The 27,918-nt window shown below is 30.8% G+C and overlaps 2 protein-coding genes across 2 annotated transcripts; both read right to left on the reverse strand.

Moving 5' to 3' along the window:
- Positions 1-14,150: 14,150 nt before the first annotated feature.
- On the reverse strand, positions 14,151-16,953 carry LOC131603073 (two-pore potassium channel 3-like). Its single transcript, XM_058875323.1, has 2 exons — positions 15,772-16,953; positions 14,151-15,143 (listed from the first exon to the last, which is right to left on the reverse strand). Exons 1-2 carry the CDS (start codon positions 16,788-16,790, stop codon positions 14,993-14,995), a joined length of 1,170 nt encoding a protein of 389 aa, XP_058731306.1. The 5' UTR covers positions 16,791-16,953; the 3' UTR covers positions 14,151-14,992.
- A 132-nt stretch (positions 16,954-17,085) lies between these two features.
- On the reverse strand, positions 17,086-23,221 carry LOC131603072 (two-pore potassium channel 3-like). The gene is made up of 2 exons (XM_058875322.1): positions 21,492-23,221; positions 17,086-17,865 (listed from the first exon to the last, which is right to left on the reverse strand). Exons 1-2 carry the CDS (start codon positions 22,640-22,642, stop codon positions 17,715-17,717), a joined length of 1,302 nt encoding a protein of 433 aa, XP_058731305.1. The 5' UTR covers positions 22,643-23,221; the 3' UTR covers positions 17,086-17,714.
- Between the last annotated feature and the right edge of the window lie 4,697 nt (positions 23,222-27,918).

Genomic DNA, 27,918 nt, shown 5'->3' on the forward strand with positions numbered 1-27,918 from the left:
TATGAATCACAACATTGTATGACTCTAGTCATGATCAAACAAACTTTTGAAAATTAACTATGATTTGAATCGTGTAATTTCATGATTTGAATCACATGAATCAAATCATGTTCCAAATTAAACAAGTCATTTTTCATGGGTTAAATATGTTTTTCGTCCCTATAAATAACCCATACTTCAATTTTAGTCCCTATAGAAATTTCCTTCAAAGAATGGTCCTCCTAAAATTTTCCGTCCATAATTTTGGTCCATGTCGTCTATTTGGTCTAAGAGAAGCTGACATGGCATGCCAAAGTTGCATGCCACATTACTAAAAGTCAACATTATAAAAAGTGTTAGATTAAGGGGGTTATAAACATCCCTAAATAGAAAAGTACAATTTAAATCAAAACTTGTACTAGATCAAATTTAACGAAGAAGAAGAAGAAGGGCATCGCACCAAACCGAACTTTATCGCTCCTTTGCGTGCTCGCTGGCGTGTCCAAGCACATAACTCATAATTAACCATTTGTCATACCTTAATTTTTAACCCTAAGGTCTCTCAGTCATCTTGCATTCATACAATACATCAAGATCACTATTTTAAGGATGCCTCTTGTCTTTTGCTAAGCTCGCGTTTGAGGGATCATTAATCTCTAACCGAAATACAAAAAAGATGTTTTGCTTCCCTTTATACTTTGTACATTGTAGGTGTTGAGCCAAATACATCCAAATACTCTAAGTTTGTCAAGATTTGGTGGATTACCTGACCATACTTCTTTAGGTGTCATCATCCCTAAGGCAGTCGAGGGACACCTATTTATCAGGTAGGCTACAATCACAACAGCCTCATCCCAAAATACCTTTCTCAATTCATCACTAACCAACATGCATCTCACCCTTTCCATGATTTTACAATTGAACCTCTCAACCAAGCCATTTCGTTAGGGAGTACCTTTAGTAGTCGTGTGCCTTGCAATACCAGACATTGGACAATAACTATAGAATTTATTATAGTAGAACTCAAGGCCATTATATGTCCTTATTCTTTTGACCTTCCTGCTCGTCTGGTTCTCCACCAGAGTTTTCCAATTTTTGAAGTTTTCAAAAGTGTCATCCTTAGTTTTTTGAATGAATATCCATATCTTTCTAGAGTAACAATTAATTATGGATAAAAATTATTTTGCACCTAAGTGTGAAGGATTCCTGGAAGGTCCCCAAAGATCATCATGGATGTCATCAAGCGATCCATTTGTTCTTTGTTCGCTTTCATTCTGCAGACTTTATTAGATACACATGTTTCACAAAACTCCAGCTTTTTGACCTTATAACCACCTACCATATTTTGTTTTCATAATTCGGTTAGGCCCTTTTCACTTACATGGCCAAGTCTCATGTGCCATAACTCAATCTATGTCAAGATTTTTGATTATGCAATGTTAGTTGAACCAGTTATTACCCCAGCTTCAAGGGAATACAAGCCTTGCTTCTTGATGCATCTCAAGACTTCCTTTAATCCCTTCATGATTCTCAGGATACATTGCTCTCCTTTGAATACATATCATTTATTGTCAAATTCAGCAAGAGAAATTAAATTTCTCTTCAGGTCATGTACATACCTGAAACCTTACAATAGCTTTATGGTTTCATCATGAAACTTGAACCTCATAGATCCAATTCATGCAATCTTGCAGGATTTATTTTTTCCCATCAGCACTGATCCACCATCTTGATATCATAATTCCTCAAACACATCTTTGTTTTGAGTCATGTGTCAAGTGCAACCTGAAATTATAGTCCATTCCTTGTTAGAATTGTTGCTCGAAACCACCAAGACATCAGATGATTCATAATCATCTTGAACAATGGTTGCATTGCCATTGTCCTTGCTATCACCATAATTCTTCAACCTATCAGGACACATTTTTCTAGTATAACCTTCTTTTTTACAAAGGTAACACTTAATAGTAGGAGCATTACCATCATAAGACTTTTCTAGAACTTTACCCTTCTTCTTCTCAAACTTACCATCCTTCTTCAAGAATTTTCTTCTTTTTTTTTTGTGCCAAACCTTTACCAATAGATGGCGGCTTGTGCTCCTTCCTTTCGTTCAAGTTTTTAAAGTACAATGCATATTAAACTTCTTCAAAGGTCAGGGCCTCTTTTCCATACAAGCGAGTTTCTTTGAAATGAACATGAGATCTTGGTAAAGCATAAAGCAACAACAATGTTTGATCTTCATCGTCGATGCTAACATCAATATTTTCTAGATCAAGAATCCACTTATTGAACATATCCAGTTGCTCAATCAAGGATTTTTCTTTACTCATCTTGTATGAATACAACGCCTGTTTCAAATAGAGACGATTGACCAAGAAATTGTTCATGTATAAACCTTCAAGTTTGACCCACACACCTACTGTGGTCTTCTCTTTTGATACCTGCTTGAGAACTTTATCACCAAGGTTTAATATGATGGTATTGTGAACTTTCTCGATCATCCTCATCTTTTAGTTCATTGAGAAAGCAGTGCCACGAACAAAGTAATTTTATGAGAAAGAAATTTTTTTCTTGAAAACCAAGAAACGTTTCGATTCAAGAAGAGAGAAAGGAGAGAGAAGAGATAAGAAAGATTGGTAAAAAAACAAGTTTTTTATTCACTTTCACAAAAAACATTAATTGTTTACAAGTGAATCACGACCTCCTCTCTAATAAGTGAGAGAATAACATATTTATAGACTACTATCATATATGATGCTTAATCTATTACATGACATACATAACTACTACATAAAGACATACATTTTTGCATACTGTAACATACATGAACATACTTCGACTACTGCATATATGATCCGACTTCAACTGCAACATGGAAGTTCGACTCTGTCGAATCTTAAAGCTATCCCTTTGAGTTTTGAATTCGATCAAATACTAACTTATAACAACAAAGCTACAATTCCAAATAATTTTTTTGATGCTACAGAATTTAATTCAAGTAATATTCTTGTAATTTAAGGAGAATAATATTCAAAGGAATGGCAAACACAAACTTACAAAATAAACATACACATAGAATCCCTGCTTTACACTTTATGCTGCATAAAATTTTAATTTCTGAAATTAATTAATTGTATAACAAGCACATTAATTTATTCACAAAATTACAGTTTTTTTTCTCTAGGTAGGGCGGTGAACCAACTTACAACCTATAATTTGCATTAAAAATGGTTGCATGAACAAGTAGGAAAATGTGATTGTCACGCAAAATACCATAAACCATTAAAACTGAAAAGACACTGAAAGTGCTATCTTAACTTTAACACCGTTGCTGGTGTACAACTCGTTGATCATACAAGCGCCACCTTTAATTAGGCCAACAATTTTGGACTGAGAAAGATATTCTTAGACATCAAAAGTTTCATGTCAAAATAAGTATCTTTGTTTGTCTAAGAGTGATTTTGAATTGACCGTGAATAGAATTAATTCTAGTAGAATTGAGTTTGGTAGAATTGATTTAATATAATTGAATTTAGTATAGTTAATTTATATTTGAATACATTTATGTAAAAGTGAGTTGAAAATAAATTTTAGTATAAAAATCACCCAAAATAAATTCTGAAGGTAGAAGCTACAAATTCTAATTTCAAGTAGAATTAATTTTAGAGACAGAATCAATTCTACTTTTCATAAAACAAACATCTCAAAATCATCCAAAATTAATTCTACACCTTTAGAATTGATTCTAAGTTTTCTAAAAACCAATCCAAACATACCATAAATATTTTGGATAAAAGAGTTTATTTAGAATTTATACAATAAAGTGCTTATCGGAATGGATAATGTTAACTCGTATTCTAAGTACAAATTAAAAATTAGACTTAAATGTAATTTTTTTTATAGAAATAGTGTATTAATTTTATTGAAATTTTATAATTATTTTTTTAACACAAATTTTCTATTTGTGTGTTCTTAATATGTCCGTTTAAAGCATTAATTAATATAACCCTATTAAAATAAGTATTTATGAATAATATTTTTATGATAAAAAATCAATTTGAATTACTTTTATATGTGCTCTAAATTATTTCATGTTATTTTAAAGAATTTATAAAAATAAACTAAATTTTATTTTTAAAATATCATAAACTGTTTTAATAAGAATTACCAAATGGTGTCACATTACTAATACATTACTAATGTCAATGTCACTAGATAAACTCTAATAAATTAATTAACCCAAATCCTAAGTAGTGGAGAATTTTTTAAGGAATAAATATATTGTGAATTTTGTTTTTAGTTTCTGGGAAAAAAAAATTGTTTGCAGTCTTCTTCTTGTAATTTTCAGATTCTTTCAAATATCTCACTGACTGTCACATTGCAGTAAAAATTTCCTCTTACTGCCTACCTAGGTGGCAGTCCATGTGGACTTTTCTTTTAATTTTTAATTAATTTATAATTCCACGTCTCATAGCCAAGTCTCATGTACCATAACTCAATCTATCATAAGAATTTTGATGATACAATGTCAGCTGTCACATAAGCAGCAAGAGATAATCTTTGCTACAATGTGACTGTCAATGAGATCCTTGAAAAAATCTGAAAATTGTAAGGGAGAGATTGAAAAAAAAACTTTATCAAAGACTAAAAACAAAACTTGCTAACATTGCGGGGTTTTTATATATTTAACTTTTTTTATTAAAATGTGGTAAAGAAAAATACATACTACTATCATTTAAATTGTTAAATCAGTTTGAACACAAGTCTTCATGATGAGCAGTGGGGGAGCCAAATTTTTTTGATGATGGGACAAAAAGTAGTATAACTGTTTTGACTAAAAAATATTTACAAAATTTAAATAATTATAACAAATTTTTTATATAAAAATTTCATACGGCTTTCTGGATTCTAATATTAATTAATGATATTTTTATTACCAATGCTATCAAATATGACACTATAAATATATTCATAAATTTTAAAATCTATTATAACTTTGATGAATTCTCAAAGTCCAACTCACTTAAATATTTTATAATTAAAAAATAAAACATATTATACATTAAAATTATATAATTGTTCTATCGCTCATCCTTCACACTAATCTATTATCTTCAATATTTATGATAGAGAAAAACTTTATTTTGCTAACAAAATTAATTACATATATTTAACACATCCTTTTAATAAAATATCAAACTAAAGAAAAACTATTTCTTTAAATTCACAAATTTACAGTTTTAATTAAAGAGAGAGAATTTATAATAAGAATTTTAAAAAACAGAACAATTGATAAGTTTAAACTAGTGGGACTACTTAAATTTGATGATGGGAGCTATATAAAATATATATGGTAATAGTTATAGAACAAAAGTTGTGTTCTTGTGGGGGCTAAAGCTCCCAAAGCCATTGTCTTGCATCTGCCCTTACATGTGAGTCGATGTGCAAACTTTTCAAATTAAAATAAATCAGTCTGTTAATTATCCGAATTCATTTAGATATATTCAACTTAATTCACAAAATTATAATTTGAATATTGAATTTGAGTTTTTGAACTTATTGATGTGACAATAGTATATTTTAATTAAAAATTTATATTTTAATTATTATTATTATTATTATTATTATTATTATTATTTTAAATGAAAAATAAAAATTAAGATATGGTTACTTGCAACTTTTTTGTATTTATTTTTCATTCGCCACAATAGCACTACTAGATCATTAATGTAATTTTAAGATCAGATGTTATTGTTTATTTTTTTATTATCTCCATTATAGATTTATAAAAATGATATATTTTGTAAAATTTGCTACTATTATTACATGTTATGAAATATGGATGAATTATGCTTTAATATTTTACTAGTTGAAAAAATTATCAATAAATTATTATTTTTTATGCACAATCCACAAACTCAATTCAACTCAACATATAAATGACTCCGTTGGTTCGGCTCGATTCAATTTTGATAGTAAAATGATCTGTTAGACAAGAAATTTAACTCTTTAAAATTTAAACAAATTGAATAACAAATTTGATCCAATCAAACCTCATATTCATCTCTAACATTAATTTCATCTTAAAAATAATTAGTAAGAAAAATCATATGATTTTAACTCAAGATTTTCATTAAAATATAGAATAACCTTAAGTTGTATTAGCATAAAAAAAATATTATTGAATATTTTAATGAAAATAAATTCTCCTTTGTGCATATGGTTTAATATATAAACCTCCTAATGTTTGCAAGTTTTGCTTTTAACTTCTGCTAAATTTTTTTTGCAATCTCTCCCTTACAATTTTCAGTTTCTTTCAAGGATCTCCTGTCTAATACATTGCAGCAAAGATTTTCTTTCACGTGATTTTTTTTTAATTTTTAATTATTTTTATTAAAAAAACATTTTTACTCTTTGTTAAAAAAATTTATTTATTTCTTTTTGAAATTTTTTTTTAATAATTTTATTACTGCTTTTTATTATGAACATGACCCTCATGATAAAAGCAATATCAAAATTATTAATTTTTTAAAATTAATAAAAAAACATTTATTCCACGTAAAATTATAAAATAATTAAAAATTAAAAGAAAAATCCACGTGGACTATCACGTTGGCATAAAGAGAGAATCTTTGCTGCAATGTGACAATCAGGGAGTATTTGAAGGAATATGGAAATTGCAATGGAGGATTGCAAAAAAAAAACTTTACCAAAAGCTAAAAACAAAACTCGATAACATTACAGGGTGAGATATATCGATTTATTGAATAACCAATGTATTTGAACTATATAATAGATTAGATATATTGATTATACAATAAATCTAAAAAGTCAATTTTCTTATATAAATAGAATTAGAAGGAGTAGTTAATAGATTAAGCCTATGTTTGGTTTCACGTTTTACATAATCAATTCACTCAAAATCAATTTTTTTTTCACCGCAGAACCAAACACACGCTAAAATGAGGTAAAAAGTAACTCTCATATATATATATATATATATATATATATATATATATATATATATATATATATATATATATATATATATATATATATATATATATATATATATATATATATATATATATATATATTCACTGAATTAATTTTTTTTGGATGAAAAAATATGTATTAGCTTATTCAGTAATCTTAATTATTACTCAATGTTGCTCCATAGTCTCCACACCCCTCAAATCAGTATGAATAATATGTTAGAAACTTCATCACACAAACCAATTCTCTCATCTTGAAGGACAAAAGCCTCTCCCTCAAACACATAATGTACTAAATTTAACTTAAAGAACAAGTTTTCTGTATTCCAAATATTTAAATTAATGACTATTGCTTTGTCTTGCAGCATAGATATAATATATGGTAGTAAATCAATCCACACACAATCACTTTTTAGCCTCAAACTCATTTTATTTTTCCTTGATATTAACTATTTCCATTTTGACTTGAGGGCAAAAGTCACCATTTCACCAATCAAACACACTCACATGGAATGTTCTAACTTGTTATAATTTTCTATTACATTTTTTATATCTAATCTTTGATGTATAATAATAGTATAAGTTTATTGTCTACGGCAGCAGCATAGCTTCCAATGGTTCCACACTATAGTTGAGTTTTGAGTTGAGTCTTTAATAATGTGAAAGGTTCTTCTTTGATTTGATTCTTTCATTAGTCAAGAATATTATTGACTGTTCTACCTAATATGATCCTTTCCACTTTAACATTATTAATTTTTTTTATAAGACGTGTATTGATCCTCCTATGACCCACCATCATGATCAAGAAAGAAATGGCCCTTTTTTACTAAATCATTGAGTTCTTTTGATTTTTGTTATGTGCAAATGTTAGATCCATTTGATAGATCAGTTCAATCACTTGCATGTTTTTAGCACTAACAAATTAATTAAGCATAATTAATATATGTTGAAGGGAAAAACAACATTAAAAAAAATTAAGTAACAAAATCAACACAAAGATATAACGTACAAAACCCTTAAACCAGAAAAAAAAAAAAACATGTAAAAATCTAATGAATGAAAAACACAATTTTTAGAAAATAATATTATGTAAACATTGTTATCAGATATAAATTTCTCTCAACTATTTCACGATTATAAGAGATTAAGAGTCTTCAAAATAAATATTTAACCTATACATCACAATGAATGGTATATTTAGGAGCTTAATCTAAAGATGCAAACAAAATAAATTCGGGATGTCTTAGCTTAGTGGTGAGAAAAATATTTAAAATACAAAATATATAATGATATGTATGTATATTTTTTAAATTTTAAAAATTTAGTTGAACCAGTTTAAAAGGGTTTGTTTCAGCTCCCCATTATTCATAACACTTTAAAGTTAGAGTATAAGTACGGGTGAAAAACAGCATGCTCGACTTATTTATATTCCCTTTGCAAAAATTTGTCGAAACAGACAAACATAATAGAAGAGGTGGATCGAAAATTTTGACTCGTCCTGCCAAAGAATAGGGTGTGGCCGGTCTGACAGGTCCTACACCCTTAAAGTTTAAAAATGGCAATAAAAAATATATACCTCGCCTACTAAAAATGGGCGGAACTAGAATGATAGAGGGTGTCGATTAAAAACTTTGACTTAATCTGTCAAAATTTACGTGTTTGACTTAATCTGCCAAAATTTACGAGATAAACGGTAATGTTCGACGGATCAATCCGTTTTGTAAAACTATAGGAGAATAGAAAGAATCGGTTATATAAAACTCCATAACATATTGATAAAGCACGGTCATGGCCCAAAAGAAGCTTTTGAAATATACAACCGTTTACTAAGTCACAGATGTACTAGCATAATAACATAATTATAAACTTTTACCAAGTCACAGACCACAGATGTACTATAGTAAAACTTAATTATGAAGAACTTTCCATTCAACAATGAATTTGGTTGAATTCTCTCATAAGCTATCATTACCATTTTGTTTATTTTCCAAAATGGAAACATAAATAATGATTGTTTCTTACATAAAAACAAGCAAAAACAAATAAAGAGAAAACGTTAAAAGAAAACATAATGAAAGCAGCCTTTTGAGAACAAAATCAAAAACCACACCTAATTCTTTCTTTTTACTATCTACTAATCTACTATAGTACAAAATGTAGACCCTTTTCATACTATGAATCAAAAGCCAAAAAATAGTCCAAAGTCCAATTGATCAATGAAAATACTTATACCTAATTCCAACTAGTCTACTACTTTATACAAACAATCAATCACATTCACATGTTTTTTTTAATGACTTGAGAATCTATGACTAATGTGTTTTATTATTTTATCTCACTCATTTAATTAATTAACCTCTTTCAATTGTGCCAAATTAAGGTAACTTTGTCAAACAAATTACATAGAGAATGGTGCCAAAACAAGTTTACTTGAACCTTTGTTGTTTAATGTGTTTTTAATATTTTTGTTATTGGTCAAAAGACTGCACAAGTTTTAGATAATGTGTATGTTTGACTAGCACTATGTGTTTTTGTCATTTTCTCTTTGTTTGGTGGCTGACTTGATGCTTGTTCAATCAAAATGAAACCACTAAAAAAAGATGAAACAATAACTTAATTATAGAGTTTGTGTAGATTTATAAAATAGTTGTGGAAGAATAATGTAGTTGCTCAAAAGTATGTATGGGACTAAGGGATAGATAGACAAGTCAAAAGGTTTGAGTTTTTGGATTGTTTAAAATTTGTCAAAGATGTCAGGCTTTTCAGATAAATTGTTTAGGTCACAATTCAAACTCATTTACTCTGTCAACCTTTTGGTAATTAATATTGTTTGCAGTAGTCAATCTCATGCATTTTTACCCTTGTGTTGAGATAGAACAATTTTAATTTTAAATTTATTACTTAAAATTAAAAAATATTAAAATTAAAACAGTTTAACTTCAATCTAACATGATCACCCCTTATTTGTAAAGCAGTTAATTATTATTCATTCCCCTAAAGGCTGTATGTCAGGGAGGAATATGAAATGAATCTGTGTCTTCTATTTGTGCCCTACTCCTACCTAGCTTATTTCACGTGGAAAATCTCCCCTTGTCAGCCCAATAATGCATGTTGCCACGTTGTATAGAGTTGGACTGGATTATGGAGACTCACTTGTAAGAGAGATCGCTGAAGGCAAGTATGAGTGGTTAAATTTCCGATAACATAAATAATTGATATTAAAGTTATGGTTCACTTAAATTTTATTTTTTTTAATCACGGTTTGATTCATATATATATATATATATATATATATATATATATATATATATATATATATATATATATATTTTTTTGTAAAATTTATCCGAGTCGTGTTAGTGCTTCTTTTAATATTTTTTTCAAATCAATTTTTTTCCTACTTTTGAATTGTGATTGGTGTATTATTTTTACTTACGTGGACTTATTATTTTTGTACTACGCAAAAGTTGACCAAAGACTATAGTATCATTACATTGAAATTAGACAGCAGAAATTATACATTATCGTTATATACGTTATAGATGTACCATCAAATTCAAAATATTATAGTATCATCTATAACGTATATGATGATAATGTAGAATTTTTTATGCTTGGTTTCAAAATATTGAGTGTATGAGACTAACATGGCCGAAATAAATTTTGTAAGAGATAAAAATACATGGATATTGATATAGTTGTATAGCATATTGTTCATTTACTAGGGGGCTCTTGGTTCAGCCCTTGTTTAGTGTAAAATTTTAATTTTTTTCATCTTTCTTTAATAATTAAATAATAAGTCCACTACAGATAGACAGTCCAATCACGTTTTTTTCATAAATTTTAACATTTTCTTTAATAAATACTCTTTATTTTTTTTAGATTAATTTGGCCTTTTCAAATTTTGTGAGGGACTGAAATTGCTCCCCTAATAGAAAAGACGTTTATGTTTCCCAATTATCATATATTTTATGATTACTTAAAAAAATTATTTTATAACATTAGCTACAGTATTTGTTTATTTAATATTTCTTTTGAAAAAATAGAATATATTTACTACAATTATAAATATTATTATCTATTAAAATATAATTAACAATATTAAATTAAAGATTTATAATAAAACGTAACTAATTTTACACCATTTATACTATAAAGCTATAATTACAATTTTGTGTATTTGCTGTAAACACATACAAAAATAGGCAAAGACAAAACATTTCAGAAAATATGTAATGGAGAGGTTTTAATATTATAGCCCATTTATTTGGAAATTTCTTTAATACATCTCAAATATATATACTTTGTAAAATTTTGAAAATATCTCTAGATTTTAGAAATGTATTTTTAAAAATATATATCCCATATACATCTAATTCATTCGTTTTAGTGTTATGTTCCATTTCTACAACTAAATTTATTTAAAAATGTATTTTATTTTAAAATGTTTTCAAAAATATATTTTTGAAATGTCTAAAATCATCACCATACATGATTTCCTGATTAATTTTAGAACAAAAATATTATTTTTTTTAGTAGTTTTTTTTCTTTATTCTACTATTTATTTAAATTCACATGAATTTAAGCAGCTTAGTGCCACTCAAACACATCGGTACAAATTTTGCATGAATTTAAGCAAACCATCTGTAAAGTGAAAAGTAATTAGCATTACCCATTTAGCACCACCAGACTGAAAAATAAACAAAAGAAAAATTCTTCTTTTAATAAAAGACAAACATATAAACGCATTACTCATTTAGCTAATATCATTGAAATTTCAATAGATTTCAAAAAAATTATTTCTGGAGACATTTTAAAAATATATTTTTAAAATAAATTTAGTCGTAAAATTGGAGTGTAACTCAAAATTGGAGCGTAATTCAGAGATGCATTTTTAAAAATTGAAAGCCATTTTTGAAATTTTGTAGAATCTTTTCCAACTACATAAGGTGTATTAAGAAATTTTCTTTTGTTTATTTAGTACCTAATTTTGTTGGGGATTTCTTATATGTTGTTCATTGTTACTATTTCCTGATAAGGTGGACTTTTTTTTTTTTTTTAATTAAAATTTATATGCTGTGTTGTTACTCTTTTATTTTTATGTTATGGTTGTTTGTTGATTTTTCTTTTTTCTAATTTTTTTTTATCAAAATTTATATGTCGAAGTTGCTATTATTCAATTGAATTGTTGATTTTCTTTCTTTTGGTTTTTGTCCAAATTTATATGTTGTATGTTGTTACTGCTTCTTGTTAGGGTGAATTTTTTTTATTTATTTATGTGTTGTTATTCTTTTATGTTATGGTGATTTGTTGATTTTCCCTTTTCTTATATTTTTTTGGTCAAAGTGTATATGTCGAGATTGCTATTATTTAATTGGTAATATGTTGTATCATTTTGTATCAATTCTATACTAAAGGTTGATTGAGAATTTAATTGGTTAATCTTTTGTATCATTTTCATCCTATATTAAAGGTTGCACGCATATATGAGATTCTAATAACCGGTTCGGTTTAGACGACATTCGATCTAAACACGATACTTCCGACTACCATAATTTTTAAAGTTTTAAAACCTTTAAAAACTGAAATTTAATTTTGGGGATCTATTCACCCCCTAGATAAGTTGTCGTCGTCTCACAACTATTTCTGTTATGGTGAATTTTTTATTCGTGCCAGAATTTATATGTTGATGTTGTTATTATTCCGTTGGATTATTAATCTAAAATGTTTTTTATTGGGTTAGATGGATCAACAAGATCAAAAAATTGTTATTAATAGAAGGTTTGATTTGCATCGAAGAGCTATAATTTAATTGATATGTGCTATTGTTTACAGTTATGTCAGAATGTCTTGTAAGAGAAAATTGAGTTATAGAATGAGCACTGAGAAGAAAGGGTGTATGAAGAATTAATGTATCAAATTACTAATTATGAAACTAGTAGAAATATAGTAACAATGGATCTTCAAACTTTTTTGACCTTATGTGGTATGTTAGAAAGAGAGTAAGGATTGTTGGGGTTATCGATTCGGGAGATTCAACATGAGGGAGCATTTACCTTGGGGCTTGTTCTTTTATGAACAACATACCTTTGTGAGAGACAGACCTCATACTCACACAAAACCTTAAAGTAATAGGTGTGTGAGTTCTCTCTCTTACAAATGATTAAGTCTCTATTTTTTCTAATCAATGTGGGACTTCTCCACACTTTGTTTGTCAAAGTTATTGACTCACACTTGCTTTTTCTCAACACTCTCCCTCAAGTGTGAGTCTATTCACATTGCTCCCCCTCAAGAGGAAGCTATTTCATCACATACACTTGTATTGTCGTTGACACTCTTCAACATGACACTTTTACCCGCGACCGTATGGGGATACTTTCGATACAAGTGAGTTTGTCCTTTCACTCGAACCAAAGGCTCATGATACTACTGTTGGAGCTATCGATTCGGGGAGTTCAACGTGAAGGAGCATTTACGTTGTGGATTTTTCTTTTATGAGCAACACACCTTTGTGAGAGACACACCACATACTCAGTCAAAATCTTAAGGTAATTGGTATGTAGGTTCTCCCACTTATAAATGCTCAAGTCTCCACTTTTTTAATCAATGTGAAACTTCCTCACACTTTGTTTCTTAAAGTTCTTAACTCACACTTTCTTTTTCTCAACAGAAATTACAAGCAACTCGATGATCAAGTGTGGAAGAACAAGTTGAAAAATCAATTTATATTAACTCAAGTGTCGTTTACTTATGTGCTCGCGGGATAAGAAGGGTCTATCTCTGACTCGAGAATAATAAAAAAATGAATTAACACACGAAGATAATCTTAAAATTCCTCAAGGTAAGATAAGAATAACTGAAACTTATAATTACCAATTAATTGTGGTAATTTTGAAACTCTGAATTAGAGATGATGCACTTGTTAATGTTTTTATGCATGAATATGAAAATTGTAACAAAGTCAATGGTACATTTAGCAAAACAGCATATGAAAATATTGCAGGTAAATTTCGTGGGAGAAAAAACATGGAATTTAATAAAGGAGAGTGGATATGATGTAAAATTATTGCTTAGATATATTGCACTATACGTTGAGTAGGGATAATTTCAATAATCATTAGTTCATCTGATTGATCTTATAATAGTCTTATGATTTTCATGAATATTTTGTTTATATTTAAATATGTTCTTTAATATTTAGAATATTTTATATTTGAACAAATTTTTATTTTAAAAAATTTATGTAAAATTATTTTTACTAAATGCGAGTGATAATATTTGTAAGTATAGAAAGATAATTTAGTTTTAAAATTTCTCTACTCTCCTTTTGAATCAAACAGCAGTTAAAAATATATCCTTAAACCAAATATATATTTAGTTAAAGTACCTCTTAGACATATATGAATGCAAATATGAAGTATCTTTATTCAACTGAGTAGGACTGTGCAAGTACTCAACTACAACCTTGGCTAATAGAAGCATCTTGGCCAAAACAATACCAAGATGTTCCACATTAATTTACACGATTAAGAGAATCTAAGAACCAATACAATATTTATTCATTTTCAGAAAAGATTTTATATATAAATTAACTATTTAACCAGCCAAAATTGTCCCTTGCATCACCACCCGGAATTTCATCAAGATCAGTTGCAAAATGCCAGCAAATGAACCCAGAATTTCAAGTTGCCTCGTCGAGTTGTCTATCGTGACAGACAAAAGGGTATGAGAGGGAAATCACTTGTATGTAACATGATAATCTTATAATCCCAGCCCGAAAACGAAAAAAAGTTCCTGTGCAACTTGAGAATCTGGCACTCCCTTCTTTATGTGACAAAACTGGATAAAGAGTCCACCTTGATCATTAGAGGCAGCTCAGTTGGTGAATCGAGAGACACCGAACCGAAGAAGTACTAACCATGAGGTTCATGATTCAAACTCTAGAAACTAACATAACTCACTAGCATCTATCTATCCAAAAAAAAATCTTGATCATTGGATAGCCACGGTGATCGAGCTCATCCATTATGACCCTCCATGAGATCACCAAGTGTTATTTTTCCAATGTTGCCGGTGTCTAGTCTATCAAATTTCTGATTGATCTGCATGATGTCCTTCTCTGTCACTTTTCCCATCTCCTTCAGCTTGTATATAACATATTCTGATTTACTGCATACCCGAAATCTTAAGAAGTTCAGTGAAAGCACAAGATTTCAAGGATGAAAATTATAGAACATGATACAGACACCAGAAGAGAAACAATAATATTGTTGTTAAGGACATGAAACAAAGCAAAACACAAATTGGCAAAGCTGATATACAAACATTATCAAATGTAAAAGACAATCAGTAGGCATCATCAATGCCGTTTACTGCAAATCTAGAAATTACAGTCTTGTCTGAAAGTTGTTTAAAGGTTTCGAGACATGCATTTGTGACACAAATTTTTTTTGAATGAATTGATTCTGTTGATTCTGACTAAAAGTGAGTTGAAGATTGAGTGGTATGTTTGGATACATTCATGTAAAAGCAAGTTGAACATCGAGTGGTTTATATTCGGATACAATTCTCTAAAAGCCAGTTTTCATAAATTAGATACTATTGTATTTTATGTAGGCTATGCGGAATTATAAACGTTCTAATTAAATAGTCCAGAATTTTAGGAGAGGTAAAAAGCATGTGCAATGCAACAGCGAAACACTACATACATAATTTATTTATATGCAATTTACTATGCATAATATTAAATGCATTTCATGTTCTACTTTCACAGACAGAAACCTCTATTGATCCATACCTCACAAATCCATTGTTGTCTATGCCAGCAGCAAGAAACGCAGCAACAGTCATGTCCTGATCAAGAATCCTCTTTGCCTCCGCCAAATAAAGGAACGCCCGGGCCACCGCATACGTAGACACGAGCAACCAAATTGCAGCGAAGATACGACAGTGCATAGTCTTGAAAGCATGATCACCATAACCTACAGTTGTTACAGACATAACCGAAAGATAAAAGGAATCTACCCACCCTAGCCTTTCCACAAAATGCATAACCCCGACACCAACTCCAATACAAAGTACCACAACCCCAAATGCCAATGCCACATTCATCCAAATCCTCATCCTACCTTTCTTCACAGCCCTGAACAAATGATTTTCTAGCAACTCAAGAACATAACTAACCATTCCACTGAGTAATATGTCAACCAAACCATAACCAATCAACACATACAATATAGAGAAAATCTTGGTTGCAGTACTATTAGGAGTAATATCACCGTATCCAATTGTGCACATTGAGACTATACAAAAATACAATGCATCTACAATAGGATGAGTCTCAGTTGCTGTAAAACTATGACGATTGAGCCAATAGATAACAACCCCTAAAGCCAAATAAAGAACAAGAAAAATAAAAGCTTCGAGAATAATAAATTGGCTACCGAATTGAGTTCTTTTCACAGTTGTTTGACTGAAATCACTGATAACCGCCATAGGTGTTTGACTGAAATCACTGATAACCGCCATAGCAGGTGCAGATTTGGAGCGATAAAAATAGGTTTTTCGCCATGGATAATTAGGGTCAATGAGCCAAGAAGATTGTTGTTGTTGTTGAGAGTGTTGTGATGAATCACAAAGTGTGGATGTTGCTGATGCAAACTCGTGTGAAGAGGAGGAACAAGTCGAAGAAGATCTTGGAGAATTGCGTGAAAGTGTTGAGGCATCCAATAGAGGTGAAGGATCTTTTGGTGAAGCATATGAAGATCCAAAGATGAAACGATCTTTGAACTCAGAAGGGGTAACAGGAAGAACCATTTCATCACTCTATGGTAAGGGAAAAAGTTACGGAAGCAATGGCTCTTTATCCATGTGGGGTTGTAGAAAATCCATTGAATAAAAAGAAAAACTGTGACTTTTAAAGATCAAACAGTTTTTTCTGTTACAAACTATCATGGTAAACTTTAAAAAAGTTATTATCAAGCCCAAAAACCCAAAAGGAAAATCAAAGTTTCATCTTACTTGCTTTGTAAGGCATGTGCACTATCTAAAACATTCAGAAACAAATTACAACTGAAAGTGTTATTTTCATTGCTTAACTCTCAGAAATATATGAATGCAAGTATGAAGTATATCTTTATTCAACTCAGAATAGGACAATGCAAGTACTTAATTGAGAACTACAACCTTGGCTAATAGAAACATTGATTTGCACAATTAACCAAGAAATAATCTGAAGAAAAGAATCAATACATTATTTATTCATTTTCAAAATTGTCCCTTCCACCACCACAAGCCATGTCATCAACCTAACAATACAATTATTGGTAATACCCGGAATTTCTTCAAGATCAGTTGCAAAATGCCGGCAAAAGAACCCAGAATTTCGAGCCGCCCCATCAAGTTGTCCCATTCGTGACAGACAAAAGGGTATGAGGGAAAATCACTTGTATGTAACTTGATAATCTAATAATCTAATATCTCCTTCCCAGCCCGCAAACGGAAAAAAGTTCCCATGCAACTTGGGAATCTGGCACTCCCTTCTTTATGTGACAAAACTGGATATGGAATCACCTTGATCATCTGAGGCAGCTCAGTTGGTGAGTCGAGAGATACCGAACCGAAGGAGTACTAACCATGAGGTTCATGGTTCAAACTCTAGAAACTAACATAACTCACTAACATATCTGTCTATCCAAAAAACAAAAAACCTTGATCATTGGATAGCCACGGTGATCGAGCTCATCCATTATGACCCTCCATGAGATCACCGAGTGTTATTTTTCCAATGTTGCCAGTATCTAGTCTATCAAATTTCTGACTGATCTGCATGATGTCCTTCTCTGTCACTTTTCCCATCTCCTTCAGCTTGTATATAACATATTCTGATTTACTGCATACCCGAAATCTTAATATGTTCAGTGAAAGCACAAGATATATGTGTTGTGAATTTCAATCAAAATAAATCAACAAGTCTTTCAAGGATGAAAATTATAGAACATGATACAAACATCAGAAGAAACAGAATGATAATATTGTAGTTAAGAACATGAAACAAAGCAAAACAGAATTCGGCAAAGTACTAATTCGGCAAAGCACACATAATAAACCTAGATATCCAGGGAGTAACCTCTATTTTATTTTTTTTCTATGTAAAAGGTTTTACTGGATGATATGCATAGAAGAAAGCACCTAAACAACTAAATTCTTCGATACGACCTGATCATAAAATTCGACACCTTGAGCAATTTTAACCTTGAACTTAAACGGACCATGTTTTAATACCCTGCAGGCTTTTTTCTTCCTCTCTTACAATATGTAGTGATTCACACATAAACATTTGTTATTTTCAAGTCATACACGAAAGACTTAACTCCTGTTCCTTTGCTATCACACTATTTGCTTCTTACAATATGTAGTGATTGTCACATAAACATTTGTTCTTTTCAAGTCATACACGAAAGACTTAACTCCTGTTCCTTTGCCAGATCTTGGATCTGTAGCTCTTCCCAAAATGTCTGCATCTCTACTGTTTTGTAGATTTTGTTGTAGTGGATCCATATGGTTAAGAATCATTTTTGTTCTATTGTTTTTTCTCCTTATTTGACAAGCATGTGCAACTTAGCAAGAGGAAATTCTTGTTTATTCAAGGACATTATGAAGCTTTAATATTGACCATTGAAGAATCATCTTCCTCGTCTCTAATACTGTAGACGAATATGATTACAAACTAGAAATGCATTTTAGAATTTCAACTCTATCGGATTCATAAGAAATATTTATACTATTTTGGGCACTGCACCCTTTAACTTTTGAGTCTGGTCTCAGTGTATTTACCCATTTTGTCATGATGATTCGTTTATATTTACAATTTGCATGTAAGATAGTAACATTTATGAAAACTTATATAGAGCATTAGAGACAGAGAGATGCGTGATAAAAGATATAAAAATCGCCAAAGTTAAAGGGTTTCTATGTTTCAGATATATTTTTATATATTCTAACATTCCACCTTCAAGCTAAAGCTTATTAAATTTTAAACTTGTTACAATTAAATCCATGAAAATGAATATATTATTTGGGCTCCAAACATGGCTAGAAAAAGCAACTTAGGGACATTGGAGACGCTAGAGAGATCGATAAGGATTACTGGAAATAAAAAAACAACTTAGCAAGGTGATGGTTGGAGAGATCATCAACATCAAGAACTGGTTGGTATGAAGCCTAAGATGTAACCTTAATGATAAAACTTCTCTGCCTATCAAATTCCTCCTCTTCCCTCAACCCTTGTGGTGCCAAAACTTTGCCTAATCATCAGAACTAACTACTCCCTGGGTTGTTCTCCATGTGTCATTTCCGTTAGGCTCCTAGAGAATATTGTTAACCCCTCAACTTTACGGTTAATCATTTAGGAGCCAAATCAACCAAGAATAACATTTAAAAGCCTTACAGCATAAGAAAATTTAGTATACCGATAATAATAACAGAAATTGAGACCATGGCTCATCTGTATCACAGCCATGGATAATTCATCAGGGCATGCCATAGGAAAAATCACCATTGGTATAACTCACAATGAGACATCGATATGAACATAGCCAAGGCCATACTACGTGACTGTTTGGAACAGCGTTTAGAGTAAAAATATCGCGTCCCAAGGTTTTTTTAATGTGAAAATGTGAAAGCTGCATATTGGAGTGTCATGGTAAATGCACGTCTTTTGGATTGTAAACGTACAAGCAAACACACACTACATCTAAAATAATTCAGGCCAGACTCAATATGGAATAATTGGGACTTGATGTCAAACTTCCCTTAGGATAGTCAGGGACAGCCAGATTGTATTTGAGAGAGTCAGATTCACATTTTAACCAAGATAGTGGGAGGATGCCGAAAGAACATGACAGTGAGATTTTATCTAAGGGTTTATAGACATGCAGAAGCAGAAAGAAAAATAATAAGCTAACAAAAGAAGCACGACGACAACAACAACAACAACCAAGCTTTATCCCAATAAGTGGGGTCATCTACATGGATCAACTTCAACAATAATATTCTACCAAGGACCATGCTTCTATCCAAATCGTTAATCTCGAGATCTTTCTTAATAAGTTCTCTTGTTTTTCTAGGTCTTCCTCTACCTCTAGTTGTTTAACTCTTCTCCATCTAATCTACTCTCCTTGCCACCTTGCCACAAAATCTACAAGTTTTCTCTCTACATACCCAAACCACCTAAGTCGATTTTTCACCATCTTTTTAACTATAGGTGCTACCCCAACACTCTAATATTGTCATTTCTAATCTCATCATGTCTAGTCTTATCATGCATTCAGCGCATCATCGTCATCTCTGCTACACTTACTTTATTCTCGAGACAAAAGAAGAACTTGTGACAAAAATTGATTTAGAATGAATTAATTCTGGAAAATTGATTCGAACTAAAAGTGAGTTGAGGATCAAGTGGTTTATGTTTGGATACATTCATGTAAAAGTGAGTTGTACAATTAAATTGAGTGTGAAAATCAATTCTAGAATCAAAAGTTCAAATTCTAGCTTCAAGTTAGAGTCAATTATGAAGAAAAAATCTACAGTCGAGAGTAAATTGAGTGTGAAAATCAATTCTAGAATCAAAAGTTCAAATTCTAGCTTCAAGTTAGAGTCAATTATGAAGAAAAAATCTACAGTCGAGAGCAATCAAACATGTAAAAATCAAATAAACACCTCCAAAATCAATTTTGGCTCCTCTAAAAGTGGAACCAACATACACAATGTATGTACAAAATTTGGGCTCAACTAACAAGCAAAATTTGGGCTCAACTAACAAGAAAAACAAATAATGAAATATAAAGAAACATGGAAACTAATCCTAAGAGAAAACATAAAATATTCTAAAATACTCCACCCAATTTTTTCATTTTTACTTTTCTATCTACTCTAACAAACATATTGTTTTTCTCCTTCTCCAATGACCGTATAGTTTAACAGATTGAACCTTCTAACGTTGGACCTCCAAATGTGATAATCCTACCAACCAAAACCAAAAATATACAACCAACCACTAACTAGTAACCAAATCTACTACTCTTAGGAGGTAAAGTGAAAATAGAAAGTTTCATCAACCTCCAAGTACTACTACATACTAATTACTTGATGCCAACCTTAAAACATAGAAGTTGAACTAATCCCATCAATGACAAACTATGAACCAATTCCCTTTCTATTTTCCTGTCAAATTTTCAACTCCATCCTCAACATACTTTTTCTCTGTCAAAATACAAATCTCTAAAGCCAGTTTTCATAAACTATTGATACTATCACATTTTCCTTAGGCTATGCAAAAATTACAAACAATCTAGTTCTTAAGTCTAGAAGAGGTAGAAAGCGTGGGCAACAGAGAAACACTGCATAAGTTATTTCATATGTAAAGTTATTTCAAGTTCTACTTTCACAGACAGAAACTTCTATTGGTATAGAAAATAACCTAAATTTATGCAATGGAATAAACATACTGATCCATACCTCACAAATCCATTGTTGTCTATGTCAGCAGCAAGAAACTCAGCAACAGTCATGTCCTGACCAAGAATCCACTTTGCCATCCTCCTATGTCGCTTATCCACTCTCGCCTCAGCCAAATAAAGGAAAGCTCGAGCAACTGCAAGTGTTGACACGAGCAACCAAATTGCAGCAAAGATACGACCGTGCATAGTCTTGAAAGCATGATCGCCATACCCAACCGTCGTAACAGACATAACCGAAAGATAAAAGGAATCTACCCACCCAAGACTTTCCACAAAATGCATAACCACGACACCAACTCCAATACAAAGTACCACAACCCCCAATGCCAATGCCACCTTCATCCTAATCCTCATCCTACCTTTCTTCACATCAACTATGTACGACCTCCCATCCTTCGCAGTCGCACCCCTTCCCTTCACTGCCCTCAACAAATGATTCTCTTGCAAATCAAGAACATAACTAACCATTCCACTAAGCAATATATCAATAAAACCAAAACCGATTAACACAAACAATATAGAGAAAATCTTGGTTGCAGTACTATTAGGAGTAATGTCACCGTATCCAATTGTGCACATTGTGACTATACAAAAATACAATGCATCTACAATAGGATGAGTCTCGGTCGCTGTAAAACTATGACGATTGAACCAGTAAATAACAACCCCTAAAGCCAAATAAAGAACAAGAAGAATAAAAGCTTGATGAACAATAGATTGGCTACCAAATTGTGGTCTTTTCACAGTCGGATGATTGAAATCACTAATAACCGCCATAGCCGGTGCAGTTTTGGAGCGATGCAAATTGGTTTTCCGCCATGGATAATTAGGGTCAATGAGCCAAGAAGATAATTGCTGTTGTTGAGATGATGAATCACAAAGCGTGGATGTTGCTGATGCAAACTCGTGTGAAGAGGAACAAGTGGAAGGAGTTCTCGGAGAATTTCGTGAAAGTGTTAAGGCATCCGCCAAAGGTGAAGAGTCTCTTGGTGAAGCACATGAAGGTCCAAAGATGAGACGATCTTTGAACTCAGAAGGGGTAACAGGAAGAACAACTTCATCGTTCTCTGGTAAAGGGAAAAGATGAGGAGGCAATGGGGTGAGCCTTTTTCTGGGGCTGAAATATGGAAGAAGTGGCTCTTTCTCCATGTGGGGTTGTGGAAAATCGATTGAATAGAAAGAAAGTTTGTGACTTTTAAGGATCAAACAGTTTTTTCTGATGTGGGTCGGTTCCAGAACATACGGAGATTATTAGATTATTATACATAGGATTAGAAATCAAAAAGTTTTGATTTTTAACGATGATGAAGATGTAAAGTGGTAATGGAAGTTAGAATGATTTGATTTGATTGCAGAATGATGATTTCGTTTCCTAGGTAGAGAGAAAAAAAACAGGGACGGTGTTGTTGACGTTGTTGGGTTGAGGACGATAATGTTTTTGTTTAACTTATGTTTTTTTGGTGCCGTTCGTTTTATTGTTAAGGTCACGCGCTTATGAGTGGCGAGTGGGATAAAAGTGAACCGTTGATGAGGGTTTGGAGAGTGAGATTTGAAGAAATAGCGTTGGTTGTTGGTCGTGTGAATCGTGAATGGTGCAAAGAAAGTCTCAAATTATTGTAACACGAGGAGAAGAGAAGATGGATATGGATTATGAATTTGAATCAATTTGAGTTGATAAAAATAAAAGAGATGGTCATAACTCGTAGGCATGTTGTGACAGGATTAGTGGTGATGTCTACATGTAATTGGAGTATTAAATAGGGTGGAATATGACCTAGTCCAATCTAAAGAAAGATTGGGAACAAATATTAATCAATTTGTATTCAATGAAAATACATATGAAATTATAAACAAATTCAGTTTCTTTTTGACACAAATCTTATTTACTTATAGTTATTCACTTAATTTTTTAAAAAATAATATATTATTTTTTCCAATTTTCATAATAATTGTTTATAATCATTTATGTGAAAATAAGTTGTTTTTTCTTCATTTGTTTTAATGTTCTGTATTTGTTTATAGTTTTTTTTACTGCATTAAATATCTGTTGTATTATTGTTTAAAAATATTATTTAGTAAAATATATATTTTATTCATTTTTATTTCACTATACTATTCAAATAACCAAAATTATACTACTTGTTTTTTTTAATTATAATGAACACCTCTATTTATTTATTGGACAATATAATCCAATACAACTTCAAAAAATATTAATAAACTTAATTCATAAATTTTTTGAAAAAGCAACAATTGAATAAACTAATAATTTGTTTATCTTAACTTACTTATAAGATGAATTGTTTTTATTTTCTTTAAATCGTCTTAAATGAAGTTTATATACCTTTTATCAATTTCATTATAAGACGGTTATGTTTGAATTGATGGAATACGATGAAATAAATTAAAATAAATTTATCTTACATTCTATCAGTTTACTTCATTTTTTGTTCTATTTGATTTGTACAAAATGACAAAATTATTCTATTTTATCATAAAATACCTAATAATAGTTTGACATCTTTATTATGCTTCGATCTATTTCACTACATTCTACTTCGTTCTATTTTGCGCTACTATGTTTGTTTTATTATATCTAAATATACTCGAAGAGGAATAATGACATGTTGCAGTACTTTCCATTGGAATTGGTAAAAGACGGCTTAAAGACCATCTTTTCCACTAGCTTTAAAAGATCACTTACTATTAATCACCAAGGTGGTCTCCTCCTTAGAAACATTCTTAAAAACGATACAAAGTCTTTAGTCTCCACAATTGAGAACATGAAAACTTCCATTTATGTAATTTTAACTCATTTCTCATTCATTTGAAAAATACTTTTTGAAAAACTATGCTACCATACTTTTTTTTGGAAGATTTGGTTTCATCGCCCATTTTATGACAAAGTTCCCGAAAAATATCTATTCTAAACGGGACCTTTGCGTTGACCACACAAGGTGTACACTTTGGGGGCCAGCACTATGAAACTACCATAATCGGAACTGGTTCTACAAAAAGTCCTCAGAGTCATGGACCTTAATCGGATTTTTGCCATGTAACGAGCTATCCGCTTTATGACAAACTTCGATAAAAAGATCTACTCTAAGCGGGATCTTTGCATTGACCAACACTACCCAGCCAACTAATGTCTCCTCTTTTTTTTAAAGCTCGGGTATAGAGCTTCGCTCAAAGAGAATTTCCCAATTCCATAGATGGATGTATACAAAAAGGAAAAAAGTAATAAAGCAAGATATTAAGGAAACAATAGGAAAATAAAACAAATCTAACATTCATCGCAAAGCTAACTAAAATAGGCTTGACTCTCTTATTGAATCCCCAACAGAGTTGCCAACTGTCGTGCTGTGAAAGATACCTGAGCATAACGAACGCCCGAAATACAATAGAGTCGTCACCGAAGTTTATTTTATAAGGGAAAACATTGATAAAACCCTAGTTTTTAAATTATGATCGTCGCAACCAAATTTGGGTTCGGGGGTCGGTTATGCAAAGGGGAGGTATTAGCACCCCTCACATCCTTTGTACTCCGAAGGAACCATTTAGTTAGTTCTGCAAATAAGACTGTTAGCTTACGTTAGATGCTTTTTATTATATTTACAAAAGAAAGAAAGGGAATTTTTAGGATTTTTTATTAGGGTGTCTGACGAGACGTTGAATTCTGCTCCTACATATCCCCAAGTACGTTGAGGAGCTCAAAGCTACGTAGTTTTGGGTAGCAAATGTTTGTGGATTGGTCGATTTTAGCGAAAGATTCTCAAATCGCATTCAAGCGGAAAATATTGCTTACTATCAAACCATGGGAGTAAGGAACATTGTGTATCCATCACATTCAAAATGGATAAAACACAATTCATATTCTCGTAGATCATGCCTTAAACACATTCAAGCGGACAATATCGCTTGCTACTCTCACACATGAAGGAATAAAGCGTTAATTCGAGCTTCACATCAAAATTGATAAAGCATCATTCGTTTGTGAAATGGTTTTCGATCGTGCTAGGGCGAAAAGAGTTTGATTGGTTGATATTGTTTTTTATATGGAAGACGAGTAATTGGTGTAAGCAAAGTGTACGCTAAGCCTTCTGATACTCGAGATTTTAAAAGGATGTGCATCTAATTGTCCTTTTTCATCCATGTTGGATTTATGACAATTATCTTTGCGGGATACGAGTAACTGTTTGGAACAAAGTATACACTCTGCGCTCATTATCCCGGGGTTTCAAAAGGATGTGCATCCAACTGTCCTTTTTATTCCAAGTTTTATTAAAATAGATTTGAATATTTCTTAAGTTGAGAAAATGGACTTGATGTTGATCAAGCGTTTGATTTTTGAATCGATAAAAATTTTATTGCGAAACGGTTAGGAAAATGGCTTGATGTTGATCAAGCTTCTTTGATATTTTTAAAAGGTTTATTTTACTTACGAAGGTGAATAGATGTTAAGCGACTGATTTTAGTTTAGTAAGGTGTTGGTTTGGTTTTAAAAATAGATTTGATGTTGATCAAACATCTTTTATTATTTGTGAAAGGTTAATTTTAGTTGTCATTTTATCTTTTTGAATTAACAATTATGCATCAACTAAAAGAGATCAATAAACTTAAAAAATAAAGCAATAAAAAATAATTAAAAAAAAAAAAGAAATACAAAAATGAATGGGAGCACACTATCAATACAAGAGGTGAAAGAATAAAAAACTAAAGGGGCTTAAGACCCTTAAAATTAAAAGTAAAAACAATAAATAAAAATAAAGCAATAATAATAAAGAAATAAAAATAATAATAAAAGCGAGGGGGATGCACTATCAATACAATAGGAGATAGAGTAAAAAAATAAACGAGCTTAAGTTCTTTATTCTAAAAATAAAAGCAAAAAACAATAAGTAAATAAATAAAAATAAATAAAAGATGAAAGAAAGAAAAAGCATAAAAAAATGGGGGTGCAAAAAGAATTGCACCCTGAGCCCATAAGGAATAGGTCCATGTGCTAGCCAACAAAAAAAAAGGAGTCATTCACGCGTCACGTGCGCGATCCCAGCGACACACTTGATCAAACAATCAACGTGGGATGGTGGATTGTGATTAAATCTGAATATGCACTATTCATTCATCTCTTTCCTTAAACCAAATTACATTCTCCCACCATTTTCACCATAACTTTTTAAAAAATGCATGAATTTTAACTAACAAATAATGAAAATTCAACTACTCAAACTCACGAACACAATGGCATGTTCAAAAAATCAACAAACAACAACAATTTTTTACAAAAAATCATCAAAAACTATTGGGCAAATATTTGCTCGATTCGATCATTCTAGCCACTCTCATGACAAATAAACCATGGATTCGTGCTAAGGGTGATGTTGTGAAGCTACTGAATATATTATTTATGTAAAACAAGCATCAATTCACATTTTACCATTTTTGCTCATGGAGGTTCAAGAACACTCAAACTCTTGACTTTCCAAAATATTAATTAATGGAGTTTTTGTGCAATTCAGTGATGATTATGATGTTAATTAAATGCAAAAACATAACGATGCAAAGAAACTCAATAAACAACAAACATTAAAGGCAACCTAGGTGAATTTTCTCAAGAACGCGATAAAATTTTTTCGACCGAATTTTAATGGGATGATTTGTATGGTGCAGGGACAATACTATTAGTATTGGATTTGGAATTTCTTCGTCAACAAGAAAGATTTACAAATCTACTTAGAATTTCAAGTTTTTTTTTAAAGTTTCTTAAAGATGAAAAAACTTGAAATTTGGAGAGTGATTTGTGCAAGGTTGTGGCTCATTTTTTTGTGTGTTTGTTAATGTGGTTTGTGAATGAAATGATGTTGATTTATAGGCTTTAGAATTAGGTTAAAGGATGGTTTAGGAATTATGAAAAAAATATAAAAATGTGAGTAAATTTGAATGCATTTGAATGTGAATTTGAATTTAGCATGAAAATATCTCAATTTTAATTTCAAATTATGGTATATTTTGTAATTAAATGAAGTGTGAGGCAAAACAAATGTATTCATTTTTTTGTCTTTTATGCCTAAAATCTTGACTTTTATTGACTTTTTGAAAAGAACAATATATGATTAAATGAAAAATGAAATGAATTAAAATGATGATGAAATGATAATTTGACTTTAATTTTATTCCCATTGAAATTACTATTTTTGGTTTTTTATGCATATGATGCAAAATAACTTGAATATTTTAGTCAACTTTAACATTATTTTATACTGACTTTTGATTTTGAATGATGCAAGATGCATATAATGACTAATAGGAATTTGTTTGGAATGATACAAACCATGGAATTATTCAAATGATCAAATGTTACATTTTGGTATTTTGGTTGACTTTTGATGGAATTATCTTGAAATGAATGAATTTTAAATGATGCA

Source organism: Vicia villosa, linkage group LG5, assembly GCF_029867415.1.
Source record: "Vicia villosa cultivar HV-30 ecotype Madison, WI linkage group LG5, Vvil1.0, whole genome shotgun sequence".
NCBI lineage: Eukaryota > Viridiplantae > Streptophyta > Magnoliopsida > Fabales > Fabaceae > Vicia > Vicia villosa.

Coding starts and splice junctions, on each gene's coding strand:
- LOC131603073 (XM_058875323.1), bottom strand. CDS start 16,790: ATGGTTCTTCCTGTTACCCCTTCTGAGTTCAAAGATCGTTTCATCTTT. Junction 15,144..15,771: donor GACAACAATGGATTTGTGAG/GTATGGATCAAT, acceptor TCGGGTATGCAG/TAAATCAGAATATGTTATAT.
- LOC131603072 (XM_058875322.1), bottom strand. CDS start 22,642: ATGGAGAAAGAGCCACTTCTTCCATATTTCAGCCCCAGAAAAAGGCTC. Junction 17,866..21,491: donor GACAACAATGGATTTGTGAG/GTATGGATCAGT, acceptor TCGGGTATGCAG/TAAATCAGAATATGTTATAT.